This window comes from Mauremys mutica, chromosome 1 (genome assembly GCF_020497125.1).
Source record: "Mauremys mutica isolate MM-2020 ecotype Southern chromosome 1, ASM2049712v1, whole genome shotgun sequence".
NCBI classification, from domain to species: Eukaryota; Metazoa; Chordata; order Testudines; family Geoemydidae; genus Mauremys; species Mauremys mutica.
Window position 1 is genome coordinate 324,364,858 of NC_059072.1, and position 24,570 is coordinate 324,389,427.

At 39.2% G+C, this 24,570-nt stretch overlaps 1 protein-coding gene across 2 annotated transcripts in view; it reads left to right on the forward strand.

The window, feature by feature from the left end:
• Window positions 1-23,285, forward strand: part of XPO4 (exportin 4) — a 152,024-nt gene extending 128,739 nt beyond the window's left edge. For both annotated transcript variants that reach the window (XM_045017736.1, XM_045017725.1), the window contains exons 17-23: window positions 649-942; window positions 2,183-2,363; window positions 3,884-4,002; window positions 5,034-5,164; window positions 5,950-6,067; window positions 8,057-8,149; window positions 14,937-23,285. In XM_045017736.1, coding sequence (XP_044873671.1) covers window positions 649-942; window positions 2,183-2,363; window positions 3,884-4,002; window positions 5,034-5,164; window positions 5,950-6,067; window positions 8,057-8,149; window positions 14,937-15,134 — 1,134 coding nt within the window. In that variant the 3' untranslated portion in view covers window positions 15,135-23,285. The remainder of the gene's footprint in view (window positions 1-648; window positions 943-2,182; window positions 2,364-3,883; window positions 4,003-5,033; window positions 5,165-5,949; window positions 6,068-8,056; window positions 8,150-14,936) is intronic.
• The last annotated feature ends 1,285 nt before the right edge of the window (window positions 23,286-24,570 follow it).

The following is a 24,570-nucleotide window of genomic DNA, read 5'->3' on the forward strand; positions in this document are numbered from 1 at the left end:
ATTAGCTTAGCTATCAACAGTATCATGCAGATTGAACACGGTTGGAAGACTAAAAATGTTTCTCTAAACAAAAGGTCAGTGTTGTAATGATTATTGTATTGGCTGTGGTATTTACATGGCAAGGATTTGTAAACTTGTTAACTTCCTAAATAAATAGTTTTTAAAGAAAAGATAGATGGCAGTATGTTGTGTGATACCACAAAGATAATTAAGACTGATCTTATTTAACAGTTTTATTAATTAGCTAGAATAGAAAAGAAACTTTCAGATGATACAAAATTTGGAGGAGATTCATATACCAGAGAGGACAGAAAAAGGCACAGTAGAGAGGAATTTGAACACCATAAGTGGGCAGAAAATACGTTGGCAAGAGATAATGCTGAAACAGACCCCTAACGGAGATAGTGAATGGCAAGATTAAATTAAAATTCACTTAATGGTCCTGATTAATCACTGTTGCCCCAGTTTTATGCCAGTTTTAATTCCATTGAAATCAATGGAATTGCACCAGTGTAAAACTGAAGTAACAATGGTGAATTATCCCAGTGCTTTGTAGGTGGGGAATTGATAGGAAACTGGGAGTACTACATGTATTAAACTGGAAGAATACATTTATCAGAAATGGCTGTTTAATTTTTAATTCTGTAGGTTCTTCAACCACTTCAGCAGCGATTCTTGAATGTGATAAACCAAGAAAACTTTCAACAGATCTGTCAAGAGGAGGAGGTGAAACAAGAAATCACTGCCACACTAGAAGCACTTTGTGGCATTGCTGAGGCTACCCAGATAGATAATGTAGCAATACTCTTTAACTTTCTGATGGACTTCCTTACCAATTGCATTGGATTAATGGAGGTGTACAAAAACACACCAGAGACTGTTAACCTCATAATAGAAGTTTTTGTTGAAGTTGCACATAAACAAATATGCTATCTCGGAGAGGTAAATGCGACCAAAAGTGTGTGTGAGTGTGTGCGTGTGTGTGTGTCTCTAAATCAAGTAAACCACAATGATTTTAAATGCTGAATAGGAAGAAATATTGTAGAGCTGAGCCCTCTTAAATGTATGCCTGTTAAAGGAGTGAACGTATTTAAAATATAGACATCAAAAGGTTCATTGATCTTTAAAATAATACATCTGCTAACTTATTTTTTATATAATCCATTAAAGAGCATAATTCACTGAAACTGATATGTTATTAAAAGGAAATAGACCTCTTTAAAGGAAAACAGATTTGATAAAACAAGCAAATCCATTTACAGGTTTCTGCTATAGTAAAACCCAAGCACACTGACTGGAGACTGGAAAAAGAGAGAGCATCCCACAGTTCTACCTCTTATATCATTCAGAAAACTTTTGGATGTACTAAATAATCTTTCCTTGTCTATAAGTGAGAGTGCATATATTGTCTCTGAAAAGGTAACCCAAAAGTACAGCTAGACTATGCATACACTAACAAATTTACCTATAATTCATCATTAGTCCAGCTCAGGGCGTTTTTACCATGTTTAACGTTCTCTGAAGGTTTGTCTAGGGCAACTTTCCACTGGTGTAACTTCTGGTGCAAACTCTTAATGTAGAGACATCACATTGGTGCTAAACATGGCTTTCAATGGTGTGATTTACCTCAGTAAGTTACCAGTGCAGTGTACCTACGTAAGGACTTTGCACTGGTGTAGTTATACTTGTGCACATTTCCCTAATCCAGACAAACCCTAGCTACCACCATTGGATCTGCCATAATGGTGGATTAAAGCTACAAAATGTGCTAGTGTGAGCAAGACCCTAGAGATTCTGAATCTGCAATTCTGAACAATTTCATGAGTTTGGCAAGAAATGTCAGCCTGTCCAAAACCATTTAATATATAGACTCCTGATTTAAAATTTTCTTTTTAAGTTTGGGGTAACCTGCCAAAAGTATGGTTATACTACTAAAGTATTGTAGTCACTGGTACATGAGTAAATGGGCTAGCTAGTTATGTTATGTAAGGAATATCTATTTCCTTAACACTTTTATGTGTATCTATTACACTAAATAGTAACAGATAATAGAAAAGAAATCAAAATCACTGGTGTATTGTCAGCCAAGCAGCATCAAAAGCAGCACTAAAAAGTCAATATTAAATATGCTAGTATATATAGTATGTAACATATTTAACTTCCTGTTTTGTTTTTGTTGCAGTCCAAAGCCATGAATTTGTATGAGGCCTGCCTGACTCTACTTCAAGTATATTCCAAGAATAATTTAGGTCGGCAGCGAATAGATGTTACAGCAGAAGAGGACCAATACCAGGATCTTCTTCTTATTATGGAGCTTCTTACTAACCTTCTGTCAAAAGAATTTATAGATTTCAGTGATACAGGTATGAAGAAATTGGAGATGAAAAGCGTCAAGTATTGGTGAACTGCTCTGGGTAGTTTTGAGCAAAAATGATGGGCTGCAAAATAAGCTAATTTTCTTTTGAGGAATTATCTTACATTGATTTTTAAAAAAAAAAAATAGCAAAAATATTGTGGAGAGAGAGAACTAATTATCCAAGTAATGTACGAGTGGAGATTAGAGAGTCTAGTTTCCACATTCTGAGATAGTATTTAATATTCAGACTCTGGTAGCTGAGGGAAGAATGCATATAATTCATGGGCCATTGTTCTTGTTGCATTGTTTGTATACTGAACAACTTGAAATCTGAACTAGAAGAAGCTACTGATCTGGAAATAAAGCAATGGTAGTTATCAAAAACAAGGTCAATTAAATCAAAATTAGGGTATAGTTTAAAATAGAGACATTTCAGCGTGTGATAGAAGACTTGATTCTGAAAGGTGTTGAGCTCTATCACTCCAGCGGCACTTCAGTGGTATGTGTAGATGCTCAGCAATTCGCAGAACAGGTGCTGTGGTATGTAGTTATGGTTTAGGTAAGTTTTCTCTTGTATATCCCAGTCTTTTTTTTCTTCATGATCTCTGCTATTTAAAATTGAATCAGTTGAAAACCTGATATGCCAGGTATAATTTAACTATATTGAACAGTTTTTTAGATAAGCTAAAAAATGTAAACCTGATGTTCAAGCTTTACCAAGTCCTAGAAAGTTCTGTGCAGAAGGCACAGAACAAAAGGAAATTGTATCTATCTATCTATCCAGATATTTATATTAATGCCCATCACTAGCTCTGAGTGCCTCCAAAGATATAACCGACTGCAGTGCACACACACAGTTATTTACAGTCTCAAATGCACTGAATTCTGGCCCCCTATTTTTAATCTCTAAATAATAGACAAAGACTTTACCATTAGACCTAGATCTGTAGCCAGTATATCTTAATCTAAGGTCACAATACAGGCTGGGTTTTTGAGTCAGGCTTATGAGGAATTGAATGTCCGCATTGAGGCTGGTTATATGGAAGAATTTGAAAGGGAATTTGTCATGAAACTAAGGAGTCCAAATGCATTTCGGTATTATGATCAGGTGGTAAGACACAAGTTAAGGTTTGTGTGGATGTTAATATCACCAGTTAAATCAATATTCTTGCTTTTTAGTGTTCCAGTTGATAGGAAAAGCAGTTATGAAGCCTTACTTTGAAATAAACAAAGTTTTCTGTGTTTTAACATACTCCTAAATGCTAAGGCATACTCATAGCATTTGATATTTCCTGTTCTTATAGGATCTTTTGGAGTACTGTATTGTGATGCCTAGACACAATCGGCCTAAGCATAGGATGAAGTTGCAGCCTAAACTATCACAACTCATATTTTAATATAGTGTGTTTGCTGTCCTTTTTAAAAAAGAAATCTGGCCTCTTGCATAAAAATGAGACACTTCAGTATGTCTGATCTCTCCTTTTACATTTAATATGTTAACAGTAAAGGTTTATATGTTTTCTGTAGATGAAGTATTTAGAGGACATGAGCCAGGACAAGCTGCAAATAGATCTGTGTCAGCAGCAGATGTAGTCTTATATGGGGTTAATCTAGTTCTGCCATTAATGTCACAGGATCTGCTGAAAGTAAGTATATTTTAACATACATGTACGGTGTATATATGCACACACACATAATAAATGTGGAAACTTCTTATAAAGATATATAAGCTTTTAGATGGTTTCTAAACTTTGAAGTTCTTAGAGCAGTTTTTGTAGCCTGGCAGTTAAATACAATGCATTTTCTAGGGTTTATTTTACTGTATATGCAAGGAATTTTTCTCTAGCCCCTCAGAGCCTAAGAAGAGAGTTATACATGGAGGACCTAGACAAAGTTTGTCCCTTTTTTTAAAAAGTCAGTCCTGCCACAAGTCATCTTATTTTGAATTGAGTTGAGATTTTATCATAGAATTCAAAAAAGGATTAAACATTTATATGGAGAATGAGAATATTTATTGTAACATTAGATAGGATAAAAAAGGATATAAATCTTCATGCTGCATGGCATAAATCAACAACTAACTGATGGGGGATAGGAAGAAACTTGGTCTACAGGCAGGTTATTCCATAATTGCCTACTGTGTGGTTTCATGCACTTTCTTGGGGAATGCATTATGATCTAAAAAGTGTCTGCATTGCTGTTCATTCACTTGTCAGCTTTCTCTCCCGTCGTGGGTCCCTTCTCTTGTGGCTTTTCTTTTGTCATTTGCCTCATGAAAGTTTGATTTATTACTTTGCTCTTATCCATATTTGACAATTATTAAAACTATTCACATTTTGAAAAACACAAAATATTATATATTTTGCATTTGTGATTGATCATTACTTTTATATTTCTTTACTAGGATAACACTGATTTTTTGCGGGGGGCAGGGAGATGCTTTTTAAGGCTTTAATGTCATATGCATAGCTCTTGTTATATGACCATAAAAATCAAATGAATGGAATGGCAATATGCAGAGGACTGTAACATTGAAGTTTGTATCTGCTAATAATTACCTTTCTTTTCAGCAGAGTGCATCAGTCTCAGTCCTGTCTCTTTGTTCCACAGAAATTTAGGATTAGTATTAAAACAGAACTGTTTGAGTCTAAAATTCCCAATATATTTCTTTTGACAGTTTCCATCTCTGTGTAATCAGTACTACAAATTAATCACCTTCATCTGTGAGATATTTCCTGAGAAAATTCCTCAGCTTCCGGAAGACCTTTTTAAGAGCCTAATGTACTCACTGGAGTTAGGGATGTCATCGTATCCTTTACAATGAATGGATGTCCAACTTCAAAATGGCTTTCCTTTTTTTTGTTGTGAAGAAATTTAGAAATTTTAACTTTCTTTACTTTTTTCTGTTTTTTCCTTCTGTTTATCTCTGCTTATATAATAGTAGTGTTATAGTTGTTTTCCTCTCTCAATTTTGCCCTTGCATTCTGTTTTATTATTATTGGAGTTATTGGAATGTCAGCTGAGTTTCTAGCCTTAACTGAATTTAATTAGACCCATAACATTTAACGTAGTTTTTAAGCGGTTTAATATGTGTGTGTTCTTGCCTCCTCCCTACTATTTCATCTCACAGAGAATCTGACTTCATAAGCCTTCAGGTGGTATCCCAAAGCTATTCCTGAATTAGTTTCTCAGCTGGTAATACAAAATTCTACTGCTGTTCTACTGGGCTGGCTCCAGAGTATTTCCTGTCATATTGCCAGTGGGCTCTCCCTTTATAATAGGAAGTACCATTTTCACTAACCTACAGCATGTGTCAAAAACAGATGAGAAGCTTGGCCATAAGGGACTGTTTCTGAAAATGTCAGGTCACAGATGACAGAATTATTTTACAGTGTATAGCCAATAAAAGAGGGCAACAAAGATGCAATAGATTCCTATCTTTTTGTTAAAGCACTCTAGTAAAAATAAAGTAAGTCTTGGGACATGTACTCATCAAAACATTTCCTAATGATGCTGTTTAGAAATTTACCACAACTTAAAAAGAAAATCTGACTTACTCTTTGATGCTTTTTCTTTGACACTTCGATTATCAGGATGAGTTCTGAGGTTTGCCAACTCTGTCTGGAAGCTTTAACACCATTAGCAGAACAATGTGCAAAAGCACAAGAAACAGACTCATCACTATTTCTAGCAACAAGGCACTTTCTTAAGGTAAAATGTCTATTTGCAAATTACGCTGCCATATTTTATTTATTATTTGTATTACAGTGGTGTCTAGAGGCCCTAACTGAGATCAAGGCCCCATTAGGCTAAGCACTGTATGAACACATTATAAGAGACGGTCTTTGCCCTAAAGAACTTAGTCTATTAAGACAAGACCAACAAAAGGTATAAGGGGAAATAGAGGTACAGAGAGGAGAAACAACTTGCCCAAAGTCATGCCAAATCAGTGGCAGACCTGGGACTTTTCAGTCAGTAGCTCATGTTTTTGTGTTATGTGCATGGGCTTCAAAATGAAACTTAAAAGATTTTAGTAAGAATCACTGTGAAGTCTGAGTAGATGACACAAAGAACTAAAACAGAATGGGCAAGGTTGCTTGTAACCTGAAGGATGGAGTGGACAAGAGGCAACAGGAATAGGTAGGGAAAATGGAATAGATGATTACTAAAACAAGAAAAGAAGAGGATGCTGCTCTGGTTGATCTTCTATTTAAAGAAAATTACATAGGTTCTCAATCCAGTGTTGTGTTCAGTGTCTACTGTTCTGGACTACCCGCTCCATCTTGTTCAGCTGGGTCTTAGTGTAAATTGGGAGCAGCCAATTGCCTTTAGCCATGAGCTGGCCGGTAGGAAAATCTGTGTGCTTAATCCCAGGTTAAATGTTTAATGAAAAATATCTTACCTTACTCTTTCATCACACACTAAGTCTTGCTTGGGATCTTAATTTTCTCATAGCAGGCTCATTGACATCAGTCTGGCTGAGAGAGTGAACAACGAGCCTTAAATAAAGGTTGATAAAGCTGGACGTACTTGTTTTTTTAATCCCTTCCCTAAATTTCTACCTTAAATTCTCTGACTTCCACCCCATTCAGTCATTCCCTCACCCACTTAGTTTTCATTGAGCCTTAGGATTCTCCAAAGTCACATCATCTTTCACAGACCTGATGAATGGGTTCCCCATTTTATTCTGGAAGAGCAAAACCTTTCATTTATAGTTTGTAGAATCATAAAAATGTAGGTCTAGAAGGGACCTTGTGAGGTCATCTAGTCCAGCTTGGTGTGCTGAGCTAAGACCAAATATACCTAGGCCATTCCTGGCATGTGTTTGTCTAACCTTTTCTTAAAAACCTCCAATGATGGAGATTCCACAACCCTCCCTTTGAATCCTGTTTCATGCTTAACTATTCTTATACTTAGGTTTTCCTAATATCTAACCTAAACTCCCTTGCTGCACAGTAAGCCCATTGCTACTTGTCCTACCATTAGGAGACACAGAGAACAATTGATCACTGTCCCCTTTATAACAGTCCATATATATTTGAAAACTGTTATTGAGTCCCCCCTCCGTCATTTTAAACATACCCAGTTTTTTAATCTTTCCTCTTGTATCATAAAATTAACATATAAATAAAAGATCATTTATGACTGTTACAAATTAAGAGAATATTAAGAGTGTTTAATTTTTTGTGAAGACAAGGACATGGTTATCCTACAGTTTGCACCTTTTACAGTGTTTGTTGGTATTTCAGTGTACCTCTTAATAGACAGTTAATTCACAATAGAATCTGTACTCCTCTTTCTATTTGTTCAAGAAAATGTAGTGTTTCTCCCCCTTTCTAATAATCAAATCTTCTCCTCAGAAAATCCGTATTGTAAGTTAATGTAACAAAAATCACTTCCAAAGACAAACTTAGTAAATATGCCCTTTTCACTGCAAAGAAGTCACATTTAATTAACACAGTAATAGTCCTCCATTGTCTTCTAGCTCTAAAAGCATAAACTATAAATATTTCCACAAATCCTTATTCAATAACTCATATTCTCCCCAGATCCATAAAGGACTTAGACTTGTTTCAGGAGATGGTCTTCAATAGGTCTGATCCTTTTAGCTTCCTAAACAAGATTTCCCCTTCTACTTTGTTACATAGTGGCAGCCTAACAGTCTGCATTTTAGATAATTAATTTGTTTTATCGCTTCAGATGGTCTTTGATATGCTGGTACTACAAAAGCACAATACAGAGATGACAACTGCAGCAGGTGAAGCATTCTACACATTAGTGTGTTTGCATCAGGTATGGTGTTGTTTTCCCATTTTTAAACAATGTTCAAAAGCTGTTTTGCATGCAGAATAATGCTAAGGTTACTGGTATACCTAGTTGAAATGAAATAGTTATAAGACAGTATTTGGCTGCAATTAATTATTTTTCCTGTGCAAGTAAGACATAGGAAGAAACTTAAATAATATCAGAAGAGGTGGGATTTTCAGTTTATAAGCTTTTCCCTCGGTACGTGGCTTCATTGTAGTCAATCTTTACTTGTTCCCTGTTGATTTTTCATTAGCATTTTGACAGATCTATATTATTCCATGAAATGTTCACCATGACATCCAGCATCTTTGTAGAACCAAAATTAAATCAAATTTGCTGATCAGATTTTTGCCAATACACGTAGAGCTGTGAAGCAAATTTAACTCCAGAGGGACTTCCGTCCTGGCTTCCATAGTTGGAATGGTTGTTAAAATTAAATAAGGGCCAGATTAATTTTATTTCTAGATATGTATTAACTTAATGGTTCTAGGAATACAATAACACGTGCCTAGAGTGGTTCTGTGGCACTCTTTCTTATCTTCCACTACAAATTTGTCCCATATTAACTTTTTAAAATCACTATACAAAGACTTGTATTACTTAGGTTTTATGGCTCCCCCTGTGCTCACATTGACATAAATCCAGTTTTCTTGAAACACCTTTCTGTGGAAAAAAAAGTTCTGCCGTTCTCACGTTGTCTGTTTAGCCAGTTACTCCTTTCTTCTGCTCCCACCGTCCTTCAGGTCAGAAGTCCAGGTTTTTCTCTTATGAGTGTCCAGCAGTGCTTGTCTCCTCAAACAGTTGCTAAATCAGTTTTGGAATCTTACAGCTGGGGTCAAATTGAGTGAGTGGGGAAAAAAAGGTGATGGTTCTTCGAGTGGTTGCAGACGTAGTCCACTTAAGTGTGTTTACACTTAGAACACTAGGAGCCGGAGACTTTTCCCCTTGCAGCAGTACCCACTGGGGCAGTGTGCACATCCTGCACCTCATTGTGGCCCTCCTGAGGCTACATAAGGATAGCGGTGCACCAATCCCTACCCCATTCCTTCTTACCACCAGTGGCTTAAGTCTGAGCTCCCTCTGCAATTCTCTCCTCACAATTTATTTCCTGTGTCACAGTTACTTACTGAGAGTTTGTAGTGTAAATAGTAGCAGTTAGTACCAATCGTGTAGTGTAGTGTAACATTAGTTTAGTTAGTTGTAGTAGGTTATGCAGCATTCTCCGAGTTTTAAGCACCAGGCATCATGTGGGGCCTCTGTTCTTTATAGTGACCTGCACACATGCTGCTTACTGTGTCTTGGTAAGGAACACATTATGGTAAGGTGCAGTATCTAATGTTCATTGAAAAAGTTAACACTGATTTCCAGAGACCTTCAGTTGAAACAGCACCTGATGGAACAGGCTACAAAGCCTGTCTTGGCACCAGGGTATTTGTTGGATCATTCAGCCATCCATCCTCTGGCACCGTCTACTTTTATGGTAGTTCCAGTGGACCCCTGGACTCTGATTCTACCCCAAGAAGAGAGAGGGTTTGTTCACCTTCCCCAGAAGACCCTTAAAACGAATTGGCGCCATCAGAAATCAAGGAGAAATTGATCATCCTCTTCATCCAGAAAAGGCTGTCAGCGACATCAAGACCCATCAACCTATGTCTCCCTGGTAAAGAGGTGGGAGGATCCTGGTATCGTACAGTTGACTTGAGAGAGAGAGAGCTGTCAAGTCCACTACCTACGGAAGTCACAGTACTGTTCCTTTTCGTACCTATCAGCTTGCAAGCCTTTATGATAGCATCAGATTTATTTCTCTGTGCTGGTATGTCCGATAACACAGGAGGTCAGCTGTACATCAGTACCTACAGCAATTCCAGGTCCATCAGCTCCTTCAACCTTAGGACACAGTTTGCAAATGCTGACTGCCATGTAACTGATGAAGAAACAGGCACTGTCCATGGTCTTTGTGCCTGTGTAGCTGGTACTGATGCACCCTTTGTCCTCAGTGGCCAGCACTTGGATACCTGTGACCTCGGTACAGAGTTGCTTTTCAGAGTGTGGACAGGTTCCATCAGGTAATACACTCCTCAGTACCAGATCCATTTGTATGGCCTCTACCTCCCCGGGATGCCTTTACATTAGCGACTGAGGTTCCACCTCCATTACTCATGGTAGCACCCCTTCATTGGTCAATAGACTAATGTAGGTATCCAGCTTGGATGGGCTCCACCGAGGCTCGTAGACTACTCAAAAGACTCATCAGGTTCTGAGTCGGCGTCCTCCAGCTCTTCTTTCTCTCTGTCTCAATTAAAGAGGTCACGCAAATCATCCAAGTATTGAGTAGTAGACAACAATACCAACAGTGTAGCCGCTCTTGTAACAAGGACAGACCATCCTGGTCCAACATGTACTGGCCTCCCATGCTGTATCCCTTCCCACTGGGGCTTTCCCACAAGTGTCTTTTTGGGCCCAGATCATCATTAGTGTTTTTTGTTTGTTTGTTTGTTTTTGAGGCAAAAATAGCATTTACAAATCTTTTTTTTGAAGATTTGAAGTGTTAGTCTCTCGAGATAACGCTTCTAGGATTTTCAGCTGTTTCTTACTTGGGAAGTATGGATTAACTGGATAACTGAGGAAATAGCCTGTATAGGAAAAAGAATGATGAGAGTTGTAGTAGGGGTCTCATGCGCCCAGGGCTCTGACAATCAGCAAGTGAGTTTGAACCTCGTAGCCCCTGGCTCCCAGAGAATACACCTCTGGCTGACACCTTGAGAGCTAGGGGCTACAAGGTTCAAACTCATGCGCTGATCGTCAGATGCCTGGGTGCATGGGTTCCCAGTAACAAGTGAGTGTTGAGAAAATGTGGAATCGGTCAACGCTACGCTCGGCTGATGTGGCGACTTATGGTGTCAGACACCATCAGGTGGTTGAGAGACATCTACCTAGAACTCATTGCCGGACATCGGCAACACCAGGAGAGATGAGCTGCAGTGACGATGAGAAGCGCAGACAGGAAGATAACTCAGATACTTCCCTGATGGATTGTATTTTTTAGCAGACGACCTACCCTAAATTCTCAATTACTGAGACAATCTTCACTCGTGATATATTTGCTTTTCACAACCAACTCTCTGTATAACTTTTTGAGTAATATACCCAAATATTTGAATGCTAATATCTAAACTGTATAGTTAAATTTATTCACCTAAATTTGGGTTATTGCTGATATGTATCTTATGACTTTTAAAACAAACTTTGTATTTGTGGATAATATAAACAGTATACACAGATATACAGGCACTCTTTTTTTAACCTGTATATTATGTAATTTTTTAACATTAGCTTTAATAAAATGTTTAAGTCTGTTCTCTGCAAAACACTATATGGAGTTTTAGCCAAGGAGTTTGCACCTCTCATACAAAATTGTATACATATACTTGGGAGTTGTTTGGACAAAGCTAGCTTATATTTTTGTAGCACAGCAGGAATGCTTTCTATCAAACTCTGTTTCATTGCTGTTACTTTACCATTGGTGAGAAATGTTGTTTATATCTTTGCCCACCTTCATGTTTGATCTGTGCTGGTGAAAATGGCAGTTATTTCATGCAGCTTACAAAGGTGTGGTAGGCACTTTGCAGAGAGCGTGTAGGATGCTCATTGTCTACTTAGGCATGATGTGACAAATGAAGATTTTAAAAGAAGAGGGAAGAGGGAATGGAGAGAGCGAAGGCTCCAAATATAAGGTCACGCATTTCCTTAAAGGTTACTGCATATTTCATGTTGCCATTTTTTGTTACTTTATTCAAAAATTAAGGTTTCTTTTTACAGGTGTGGATAGAGACGTATGTATGTAGAGGAGATGAATGAGCATGAGACTAGGAGAGAAAGGAAAAGGGTGCAGAGTGAGGTTGGAGGATTCCAAAGATACTGGATGGACAATGAGATTGAGTGAAAGAAAAGTGGTGGGGAGGCAGTGGAAGACTTTGAGAGAGAAGCAGTTTGTGGGGATGAGTCTGACAGAAATGGAAATCAGGAAGCAGTCTGGTGTGAGGGGACTCATTACAAGCAGGAAGAGCAATGGCCCTGCACTCATCTCAGCTGCAATGTTGTTAATGGTGGTTGTGACCAGTGTTCTCTTGAATTTTTCTCACGCATGTGCAGAATGAATTTTGTTAGGTGCACCGATATGGAGGTGGTGTGTCACACATCACCTCCATATCGGTGCACCTAACAAAAATCATGTAGCGGGTGTGGGGAGGGGTCTCAGGGCTTGGGGGGGGACGGATGAGGACTCTGGCTGATGGTGCAGGCTCTGGGGTGGGGCCGGGAATGAAGAGTTTGGGGTGCAGGCTGTCCAGGGGCTACAGCAGGGAGAGAGGACTCCCCCATCTCTCTCTCCCTGCAGCAACACCTGGGCTGGTTGGGGGAGAGGCGCCTCTCTGCTGCGGCAGGTCCGAGGCCGGGAGAAAGGCATCTCTCCCTGCCACAGCCCTGAGCGCCTGTGCAGCGCTTAATAGGCTGCTGCATGGCCGCACAGCTTAGAGGGAATTTAGGTAGTAACCAGTGGTGAGCTCCAGCCGGTTCGCAGCGGTTCGCGTGAACCGGTTGTTAAATTTAGAAGCCTTTTTAGAACCGGTTGTTCCAGGACAACCGATTCTAAAAAGCTTTTAAATTTAACAAAGGCTCGGGCAGCTGTCTGCCCGGCCCCGGCCCCAGCTCACCTCCCGCTCTCCCCTGAACGCTCCGCCCTCCTTCTCCTCCCCTTCCCCTGCTTCCCGCGAATCAAATGTTCAAGGGAAGCCTGAAAAAAGGAGCAGGCAGGTAAGCCGGGCGTGTGGGGGAGGGGGCGGGATGGCTCCTCCTGGCCCTGGCCGAGCGCCCCAGCCCGGTCCCAGCACCTCCGGATCGGGCTGGTCCCGCCTGCGCGGCTTGGACCTGGCCCAGCTCGGGCACCGCGGCTGCGGCTCCGGCTCCGGTCCTGGTGTCGGCCTGGCCCGAGGAGTCGGGCCCCGCGGCTCCGGGCCCGGTCCTGGTGTCGGCCCGGCCCGGGGAGTCGGGCCCCGCGGCTCCGGGCCCGGTCCTGGTGTCGGCCCGGCCCGGGGAGTCGGGCCCCGCGGCTCCGGGCCCCGCGGCTCCGGGCCCCCGGGGACTCGGGCCCCGCGGCTCCGGGCCCGGTCCTGGTGTCGGCCCGGCCCGGGGAGTCGGGCCCCGCGGCTGCGGCTCTGGCGCTGGTCCCGGTGTCGGCCGGTCCCGGGGAGTCAGGCCCCGCGGCTCCGGCGCCGGTGTCGGCCCAGCCCGGGGAGTCGGGCCCCGCGGCTGTGGCTCCGACCCTGGCCCCGACCCCGGCAGGGGTAAGAGGCCAGGGCCGGGACTGGGGCGGGGGAGGAGGGGTTGGATCGGGCAGAGGTTCTGGGTGGGCAGACAGGGGATGGGGAACGGGGGGTTGGGTAGGTGCCGCGTGGGAGTTCCTGGGGTCTGTTGGGATGGTGGTGGATGGAGTTAGGGCAGTCAGGGGACAGGGAGCGGGGCAAGTTTGGCAGGGGGTGGGGTCCTGGGGGGGAATTAGGGTTGGAGGTCTTGGGAAGGAGTGGTCAGGGGACAAGGAGCAGGGCAGCGGGGGTTATGGGTTGTGGTTTCTGAGGGGGGGCAGGACGTGGGTGGGGGGGTGTACTCACTGGGCGGTTCCCTAACGGGTCTTCGGTGGTGGGTCCTTCAGCCGCCGGAGCCGTGCCACCGAAGACCCAGTAGGGAATCGGTTCCTAAGATTTTGGCAGCTCATCACTGGTTGTAACAGATGTTGCAATATCTTTGCAGACCTTATTGTATTAAGTTTGTGAATGGTTTATGTATCACTGTGGGCCATGGCTTGTATTCAGCTCCAGGGGGCAGAGTTACCACAACTCCTCCAGGAACCAAAAGCAGTGGAGGCTGATTAAGGTGAATCACTTAGGTTGTAAACGCCACCAGAGAGGTGGCACCCCTGGGGAGGCTTGCATGTACTAGTTCAAACTGGGGTTTTCCACAGACCAACAGACACAGAATGGGCTTTTTGATTAAAAAAGGCTGGGTTTAAAATGGGCAAAGACCTTCTGTTCAAAGGGAGCCCCCATCCCTTGCAGAAGGGTTGGAGAGACTTTGGCCTATTAGGGCCCCATAAGAGTGCTGGGTGACTTCTGGTAAGCTTTTATCATGCATGCAGGAACTTTTGTTGTTTTTTTTAGTGTTTTCTCTGTAACCTGGTTACTTTAAGAATACATGTGCTTGCTTAGAAAGAGCTGTGAGATAACTTGTAGTTGCTGGCCATACATTGTTCATACATTGCCATTAGAAAGAAAGCAAAGCACAGGTGTCAGTCTTTAGGTAGACTGGCATGGTGGGGATAGCACAGTGTAAAGCAGGGAACTGTGCAGTCATAAAACCCCATCGGAAGGGAGTAGGAGAATGGTCCTTGCCCAGAGACAGGTCAGGTGGCTGGAGACCTGGCTGGGCACTCCTGGAGTGGACCACTGGGGGGAAAGAGGGAAATACAGGTGCAGTTACCCTGAAATTGTGACAGCAGTGACTGGAGCTGAAGGCTTTTAGAGATTTATCAAGGCAGTCACTTGGTCTGGCTGAAGGTCTTTCCTAGTTTGTAACTCGGCATTCTTATCTAAATCTCTGGAAACAACGTATAACTTTCCACTGCAAAGTTTGTGGGAGTTTTTCCTCCTGACAAAGGAAGGTGTGTGGCTATTTTTGTATTCTATTTCCTGTGTAGTAATCACTGCTGTTTCTTCAACAGGCTGAATATTCAGAACTAGTTGAAACATTACTATCAAGTCAACAAGATCCAGTCATTTACCAGAGGTTAGCAGATGCATTCAACAAGCTTACTGCAAGCAGCACTCCTCCTTCACTGGACCGTAAGCAGAAGATGGCCTTCCTAAAGAGTTTAGAAGAATTTATGGCAAATGTTGGTGGACTCCTCTGTGTAAAATAAACAACAACAAAACTCTATGCCTAATTTAGACCCTTTCTGCAAAATGCACTGAGAAATGCTGAAAGCTGACTAAACCTTGTACCTGTTTCTGGGTTCTTTGCTGTCATCTCAGATTTTAGAGAGCCTGGAAGTTTGATATAACACAGCTGAAAAGGAGAGGTCAACTTTGAATCAGCTTCTGCTATTGTGTTAGTCACAATCTGTCATTACTTGTATGTTATAGAGAATGAACAACAAATTGAAATTTTAAAAGAAAATTCCATATATGTGCAAACAGATATGGGCACATGAAAAATAGTGCCTTTTCCCCATTATCTTAAAACATAAGTGGCTGGACAAACTTTTAAAGATTTTTTTTTTCTGAAAACCATATTAGAGTATGATGTAGACACACACAAAACTGTAAACAGTGTAGCTGATTGAAGCTTTATTTTTTCTCTCTGAAGATTGAGTTTATGATCCAAGGGAAAAACACCAAATGGTATTTTTTAACTTGTGTTTAGTTTTGTTTTTCTACATCACCTGATGTTGCATGTTTTATGTAATACAGGTTTCTACATTATATTCTGCTGCCTAAAGTTCAGAAGGAAAAAGGTGTATATTTTTGTTCCCCTAAAATGAACTTTAGGAACTGTAGCCATTTCATTGCCTTAATTTAAAACAAAAACAAAAAAAATGATACACTTTAGACAAGAAATCTAAGGCAACATTTGAGTCTTCAGAGTTGGTTCAGGATGTTGGCATTAAGCTGCTGTGTACCTGTTGCAGCCCTTTTTGTTGACATGTGTTATGTTGGAGTGTGAGTCTAATGCAACATTCATGTGTAGTTTTACTTTCACTATCTGTTTTAATCCACATCCAAGTTGTGCACAGCTGCAATGTATTTCTACACTGAACTGTTTGCTTAAGCAATAACAATTCAAAAGGTGTAAATTATTGATTTATACGAACTGTTTTTAAGTTGGGGCATTAGATAAAATAATTATGCTAGACTAGGGGTTTCAAACTCTGTTTTACCCAAGGGCCATATACATTTGATTCAAGGTTGGAAAGATAATTAGGATTTGTGGTTATTTTTTTCCACCACCACCTCCAGATTTGTTGTGCTTTCCTCTGCTCTCACTCAGTTTTGTGTGTCAGCACTTGAGCAGTTAAGATGTACATACATTTCATCCTGCTGACTGATAGACGGATATAGTGGAACAACAAGGGAGAGTAACACAAGAATACGGAAGCAAGGCATACTTTGCCAGTAGTCATAAACCTGACAAAACTGAGGCAAACGCACATTCTGCATGCCAGATAAAATTGCTTTTTGTGAGGGGTGTGGGTGGGGAAGAATTTGGCCCTTGGGCCTTGTGCTTGATACCTCTGCTAAATTGTGCTGTTGAATGTTTTCCATGTGGTTTTTACATTTATATAAAATGTATAGTATATACACCTTTACAGTGCTGTGTATAGCATCATGTTTGCAACTCTGTGCCATCCTTCAGCTGTTCATCTCAAAACCAATCATATTACCCGAAGTGGCATAAGTCTGTAGCACTGTGCTAGTCATAGTGATTCAGGACGTACTTTTTGAGTTAAATTCATGCATGTAACAACATGAATGGAATACAAGGGCATAAAGTGCCATCCTTTCAACAGAATTTTTTCACTTTTCTTTTAATCCACTGTTAATATGAAAACTGGGCTGGAGCAAACATACACTTTAAAAGGTAACCATAAAATTTGTTAGACGACATCCCTTCACAGTTAATATTGTATATCGTCTATTTGAACATATTTTTAGTAATATTTTCAAGACAGGGAATTACCTTCAAATTTATTCCTAGAAACCCTATCTCTTTCCTTAAGAGATTTCTTGTGTGTGCAACAAAACTACTCTTGCACTAGTGATGGGGAAATACCATGGTATCCTTCTGCATTATTCCATCTTTTTTCCAATTGTTCCAGCAAATGGATGACTGATTTATTGAAGCTGCTTTTAAAGTTCATGTCTGAGTTTTTACTTTTTATAAAAGTAAGTGTCTTCAACACAAAATGCCTTTGGCTGAAGGGCATTAAGTCCTAGAAACATGAGCAACAGTAATAATTGCTAATCTACCTGGCAGTACCAAGAGTTGAACCTCTGGGGCAGATTCTTCAAAGAGATAATGACAAATATTTTTATTTTTTCTGGTTCTTACGGATTGAGTAATAACCACTGTCATAACAAATGGCTCCAATATTTTCAGAACTATTTTATTTACCTCAATATGAACTTCTAAATTTTTATAAACTATGGAAATTTGGGAATTCCCTAGAAAAATTAAGTCAGCAATAAATCAGCCTACTAATTTGTTAACATTCAAACAATATAGTACACCCATTACCTTTTAGATGAATCTGGCCCATTGTGTGTTCAAGACAACTGACACAATGTAGCTGTTTTTGTAGCTACATTGTTCAAAAATTGTCAAGGATTACTTAAAACGGTATATTTGTTTGCTCTTTCATTTTAAACATATGTTTTATGTTAAAGGGACACTGTCCAGTGTTTTTAATTTGCAATTTTTTAACTTTGTCACATATATCTCATAAGCTTGACAACATATTTTTCCTATTTTTTTTCCCCTTTCATGTTAGAATGTTAAACATTGATCTTCCCACCCCATCTAGTGTTTCTTGTAGAGCAAATGCAAAGATATTTCTGCATGCTTGTGCAACAACCTCATAGATGTCACTAAAGTTCTGGGAATACGTTTTTGTTAAGTTCTAGCCTTTCTGCTGGCCGTTTCAGTACCTAAACTACTTGATCACACTCTCTTCTTAAAAACAACCTTCAATGAGATTCTTTGAAACTCAGCCACTAAGAGCAAGATTTGAAGTCCATACGACAGACTCCCAATGACTTCAGGGGACTTTGAATCAGGTCCTAACGTTCTGTTTAGAGACACTGATGTGATTAACATCACTGCATTGAGTTTCCACTCACTGTACAAAGTGAATAATGCTTTTAAAAAAATTGTCAATTTTTTTTAAAATAGGCATAGAGAAATCAAATTGATTTAATTATAAACCATGTATCATAACTGTACTATATTTCTGTCAAAACTTGAGATGATTTTTTTACCAAAATAGATTGCTATCACAGTGTCTTAATTCTCAGGTTAGAGATCCAAATAATTTTTCTCTTCCCTGCACCTCCCCTTCTTTTTGGTTTAAACAATAATTTCTAGCTTCAGGGTTTCCCAACCCCAAACAGCTACTGTTTAGCACTAACCTAACTATTTCCCTATGCTTCAACCCACTAGAGGCTAGAGTCCTGTAAACAAGGGGTATCTGGTTGGGTAATGAAATACAAGGACTGGGGAAACAGAGGTCCATGCAGATTAGGGAGGGGTGGTGTTCACTGAACCTCCACTTCCAGGCCTCATTACATCTTAATTATCTTCTGTAAATCGCAGAGGAAGCCTGTTTAATGCGGTACCTAATTGGCAAGAAGTTGTTTCTCCTTGAGTGATAAAGGACTTTGTTTTCCTCAGAATTTGGAAAAAACTGTTTCCTCTGTGCATCTAAAACCTTCTAGTCAAGTGTGTCTGAGATTTGAATTTGGGTCTTCTGCCCGACAGTGTATAGCACTTACCTAAGCCACAATTTTTAAAAACATGCCTTGTTTTAAATATTTAGCTGGATATCACCCTATATGTTTTAAACCATATGGTTTTAGATAACAAGCTTGGTCCAAAAAGTCCATTGCATTTCTTAAATCTAATTATAAAGAAATCATCTTAATTTCTAATTACAGAAGTTTTTAAAAGTCTGTAAAAAAAAAAAAAAATTTAATACTTCTGTTATAAAACATTTTATATAACTGAAACTGAAATGACTTAGTCACCTTTTAAAATGTGGGGTTTTTTTTATGAGCATGGTCAAATGGACTGAGCACAAGAGAGGGAGAGAAACTCCTAAATTCTAACACCAGCTTTGCCACTAACTCTCCCTGTGGCCTTGGACATGTCACTTAAATTCTCTCTCTCTGTTTCCGCATCTGTACAACTAAGAATACTTACTTACCTCATGGGGTGTTGTGAGGATTAGCTGAAATCTATAAAATGTTTTGAAGATCTAAAATGCTATGTAAGTGCTAAATATTTTTAATTGTACTGCTTATGTAAGGTGGAAGATTGACCACACTGAAAATTGAAGTGCTTTGTACCATAAGACAGATACAGCCCAGGCAGCAGTAGTACTGCAGTATTTCACAGTAATAACACCTGCTGTAAAATTTAGTTGCTTGGATTGCTACTGTCAAATATGGTCTTTTTTTTAATTAAGGGAAGCTTCCCTACCAGTGTGCCTCTCAGTTCTGTTCTAAAGAGTGAGATGGTGGTAGTTTCTGTGCTAACTCAGTCTTTGGTGCCTCTACTGAGATTGCCAGCAATGTTGCCTCCCCCCTCAATTTTGGGGGGAGGAGGGGCGGTGTGACAGGAACAACTAGCTCGATTAGGAACTAAAATCACCAGCTCAATTTTACAAGGTTCCTATCTGTGCTGGTGAGAGAAACAGTGGTCAGTGTACCTATGATTCTATGTGGTTTAATGAATCAGCTTCTAGCATGTTTAGATCCTGTCTGCTGTGGTTGGGGAAAACAAGATAGTGTTTTCTAACAAGCACAGTGTGGTTTATTAGTGAAGTGTTAACATGATTTCCCTGGCCAGGATAAACAGGGTCATAAGTTATCAGTTAATTGTTAGAATCTTTCTCACTAGAGTTTTTTGTGGTTGTGCCCTAGGAATCAAGGCACGAGCCTTCCATTCTGCTCAATGGACCAAGATTCTATTCTCCCCCCCACCCCACACACCACACACACCTTTTTCTTTTTTTTATAACTTCTGTCACACCACACTCTTTTGAAAAGTTTAGAATATATTGGTAGATTCATAGATTCATAGACTCTAGAACTGGAAAGGACCTCAAGAGGTCATCGATGTCCAAATGATAGATGTTACCTGCACTATATTCCCATCCACTGTGCCTGATGGTGGCTAAAATCCTTCCTGAGCCCAGTTTTCATGACACTGCAATCTGCCATTGGATTATTCTGGATTTTACAACTAGGAAAATATAAAATATCTTATTTAGTTGATCCCTTTGTACAAAATAAGGAACCTCTATGCAGTGAACTTGCAGTTTTAAGGTGACAAATGTCTGTCAGTCTCTGTGTAAATATTGTAATTTTTAAGAAGACTGTTTCAAGTTTAAAACCAGGGATTGAAGTGCTAGTTAATTTCAAGTATAATTTTACCTGGACATAGTTGAACTTTACCGTTGAAGGTATGAAGTTGCATAATAATACTTCACATATTGCAGCAATAAGAACTTAGGAAACAAATGGCTATGTAATCAAGCCTTGTCACGAACTAATTTCCAATTTTAAAATGAACACTTTATGTATTTTTTAACATCCGTAAATGGGGGAGGGTAACATTTTCCACTAAAGATTTTTGTTACATTTTATTTTGACCATGTGTGATTTGTGTGTATCTTGTTTGATATTTTTTCTAGTATTCAACTTGCATTCAAGCCCTCAAATAGGTGTTTGTTGTACAGTCATATAACAGAAACAGAATATTATGAAATCGCAAACCAAATTTTGCTCTTGATTACATCAGTGCAAATTGGGGGTAACTGAACTGAAGTTAATGGAATAACTCTATATTTACGTCAACATAACTTGGAGCAGGAATTTGGCCCAAAATATCCAAAAATGCAAATTGTATAGATGGTACACAATAAAACAACTATTCAGTATCTTCATCAAGAGGGGGAAGGGACAAATGTAAAATACAGTTGCCCCCCAAAAACATGTAATGAATTTTCAGTTACATACTGCATATGAACAGAACTTGGTGATCTAGAAATCTGTATTCATCCTGAACATCTAAACAGTTTATTTCACTTCTTGGCACTGAAATGTTATCCTTCTGCTGTGGCACATAAAGTTGCATCTACATATATGTTAAAAATGTCTTTCATAAATGTTCATTTAGCAGCTTCGGTTTCTCATGTGCTGTAAGCTAATTGTATTTGGGTTAATCAGTAGCTACTCTGAATCTTTCCCCTTTCTCCTCTGCTCATTTAAATGTTCCAAAGAACTGCTTCACAAACCCTGAAAGTAAAATTACATTACAGCTTGCTATATATCTTGACTATGTATCACTTTAAACTTACTGGTTTCAGAAGTACAATTATGACCACAAGATATATATTGGCCTGTTTTAGTCCAGTGAAAGCCTGGGTAAAGGAGAGAAGCGTTTTAAGTAGTTTAGAGCAAATCTCAGAAAGCAACTGACAGTTTTGAAGCAGCAGAGTATCAAAGAGCCTTTCATGTAGATATTGAGTTAATCTGCTTTACGTTAACAAATGAGGTCTGGAATAAACTTGAATTATTTGGGTACAAAGCCTTTACTCACACTTATTTGTGTAAGTGTATGCACAAAAAATTTCATTTTGCCTTTATGTACTACTTGCCTTGACTGTGCATTGTAGATTTCTTAAATTCAATAGCTTCCCTCCCACCCCCCAGTTGCCATTTGTTGTAAACAAAAATGTTGGAAACAGTCTTCCCAGTTAAATGATTTAATCAGCTATGTTTTAAAGATCAGCAAGACAAAGCTGAAATTAGCTAATGGGAACAAGCAAAAATCTGCAATCGTGATTTGAAAAAATATTAAGTTAATCTTTAAAAAATCAGTAAGTCGCTGAATTTGTTATCCAATTTCATTTTGGTGAGATAAGGAAACATTGGAATTTAAATTAAGCACATTTTTTAAAAACACAAAAGACACGTTTTGGAATTGCATTGGAGATCTGCACTCAAAAAATAGCATCATAGTAAGGCTGATACTGCCAAAACAAGTATCATTAAGTAAATATTTCCAGTTAATAGAAATAAAACCTATGTCTGGGTAATGCAGTATTATCTGAGAATAATTTGACTACTGTAACTATAAATTGTGATTTGTTACTAATCACAATGCTTACTTCCACTCACATATTTAAGTTTCATGAAACAACTGTTTTCAACTTAAAATCTGTTAATGCAGTCAAATTATTTTTAATTGCCTTTACAAATTAGCAGGGTAATATAGTAGCTTTGCATATCATGTGTCTTCCCCGCCCCCCCAAACAACTAGTTATTGTTGCAAACGAGTAGCTTTATCTCGGTTGTTGGTATTATTGGTAATAGATACCAGTTGGGACTATGGTATGTCAGAACCACCACATATCTGTTGCTGAATATGGTATTTACTGCCTGGAAAGAAGTCATCACAATAAACCCAGCAAAAGCTTATTGATTTGAAAGCTACCTTCAGATTTATTCTAATAAGTTGCCAGGACACTCAATATTTTAGTACTGTATCCACGTTCCTTAAATCTTGGTTTATGCCAATACTTTTTAGTGGCATTTTGTTACTTCAAATCATTGTTGTCACTGCTAAAAACACCATTTGAAGTCTTCGGAAGATCACTGATGTCCTCTCACAAGATCAACACTATACTGGGAAGGCTTACATTCTTCTGCCATTCGAAAGACTGTTCTTCTAAAGTACTCTTTGCCTGCCTTCAGGCTTTTATGCACTTTCATGATTTCTTAAAAACTGCTGTTGAAAATGTACTGTATCTTGCATATGGATTTTGATAAGCGCACATGTATTTAAATATTAACTCACTCAGACTCAGGAAAACAAGAAAAATTAGATACCTGTTTTGTATCTTGGTTAAAATGTTTGTTACCTACATCCTTTAAGGTGGCCAGATCATGTCTAGATCCCATGAGTGTAATTGTATTTAATTACTAGTGTAATCTGTAAAAGAAGGGCAGTGTAGTTGGAATTTATGGAAACTTCTGTCTGTCTTATTTTTGTTAGACCTATAGTCTGAATTGGAGTTTTTTAAAAAGTACCATTTTCAGAAAAATCTTTTTTTTCACAACATTAGTTTATTTCTATTTGCTTCCTCAAAAGGAGAGAATGAAATAAGTGCAGAGGTATCTGTAGGAAAACTTATGTAAAATCTGCTGCTGTACAAAATGTTTGCTACTTGACTGCATTTTTGTTCCACTTTAATTTTACTGGTTTTGCTAAATATATTTTATATATTTTTCTTCCTGCTTCTTGTGATGGCAGAGTGTGATTACATCTTTGTTTGAAAAAGGCCAGTTGAAGACACTTTTGTCAGCCTCTCAAAGGCCAACAAAATCTGCATGTTACAATAGTATATATGTTGTGGTAAGTCTGGGAGGACCTTGAATAGCTTATGCTGGGCTTTCAGAGAAAACAGGATGATCCCACATTTATGCCACATAGCACAGTCCATTAATATGGGAAATGTTCTGTTAGCTCATTTAGATAATGGAAATTCTATATTTGTTTCCATTTATAACAAGAATTTATAAATTAGTCCTCTGGTTGCCATTCAAAAATCAAGTTTCTATGCAATTTTCCCCCATACTTGGAATGGGAGATCTGTGGTAATGGCTGGCAAAGGTGGACTTATTAATGGCTTCTATGGTAGTCTGACCACCAACACAGCCATCATGGTAGGCTCTAATTTACACCTTAATCTGCATTCTCAGCAGAGGGACTTAAGAATTAAAGGACAGGTGCAGTGAACTGTTCTCTTAGCTGTAGCAGTTGTTCAGCTCTCCCTTGACCTGAGGGCAATAAAGGGATATGCATCTGGGGTGGTTGTGTAGCTTGGGGATTGCCAGTGTTGTCATTCTGCTACTTTTCACAAACTTTACCGTGAGATTCTAGTCTAAGTGACTCTCAAAATGGTTGTGTGGAGGTGAATATTTGTGGTTCAGTGGCTTCCAGGTGAAAGTCACTGTTTACAAATGAAAAGTTTTTTGTTCATCTCCCCCTCCCCAACTACCAGCCCTGAAAATTCACCTACAATATGAAAATCAAGCTCTGTTCTTTCTGGCTTACACATCACCAACAATAAAGATTCAGCAATTGTAATTTAATTTTATTGATGTGCCAGTCAGAATAGAATACCACTTATTCTTTCGTAAGGCTGTGGTCACTTTTCAGAGTAGAACTGCATTGTTTAAAATTCATTATTTTTCCTAACAAAGCAAAGAGCATCTTTCCCTTATGATCTCTAGCTAAGATTATCAAAAATAAGCAGAATTGGCATTTGCTTACAAGCAGAAATTCTCTACTGCATCAAATTAGTTTTTAGCATATCTATCCAATTTTAAAGATAGCAATGTCAGAGGAAATAAATTGAATTCTGTTGAATAATGTAGTAATAGTCAGTGATGCATCTATAAAGAAAGGAACCGGATCTGTTTTTGTGAGAGTGCAATAAGTGATTTAACTAGAAGTGAGTTTACCCACAAAGAGGGAGTAGGAAACTGACTAAATGACCCTTAGTAAGATGC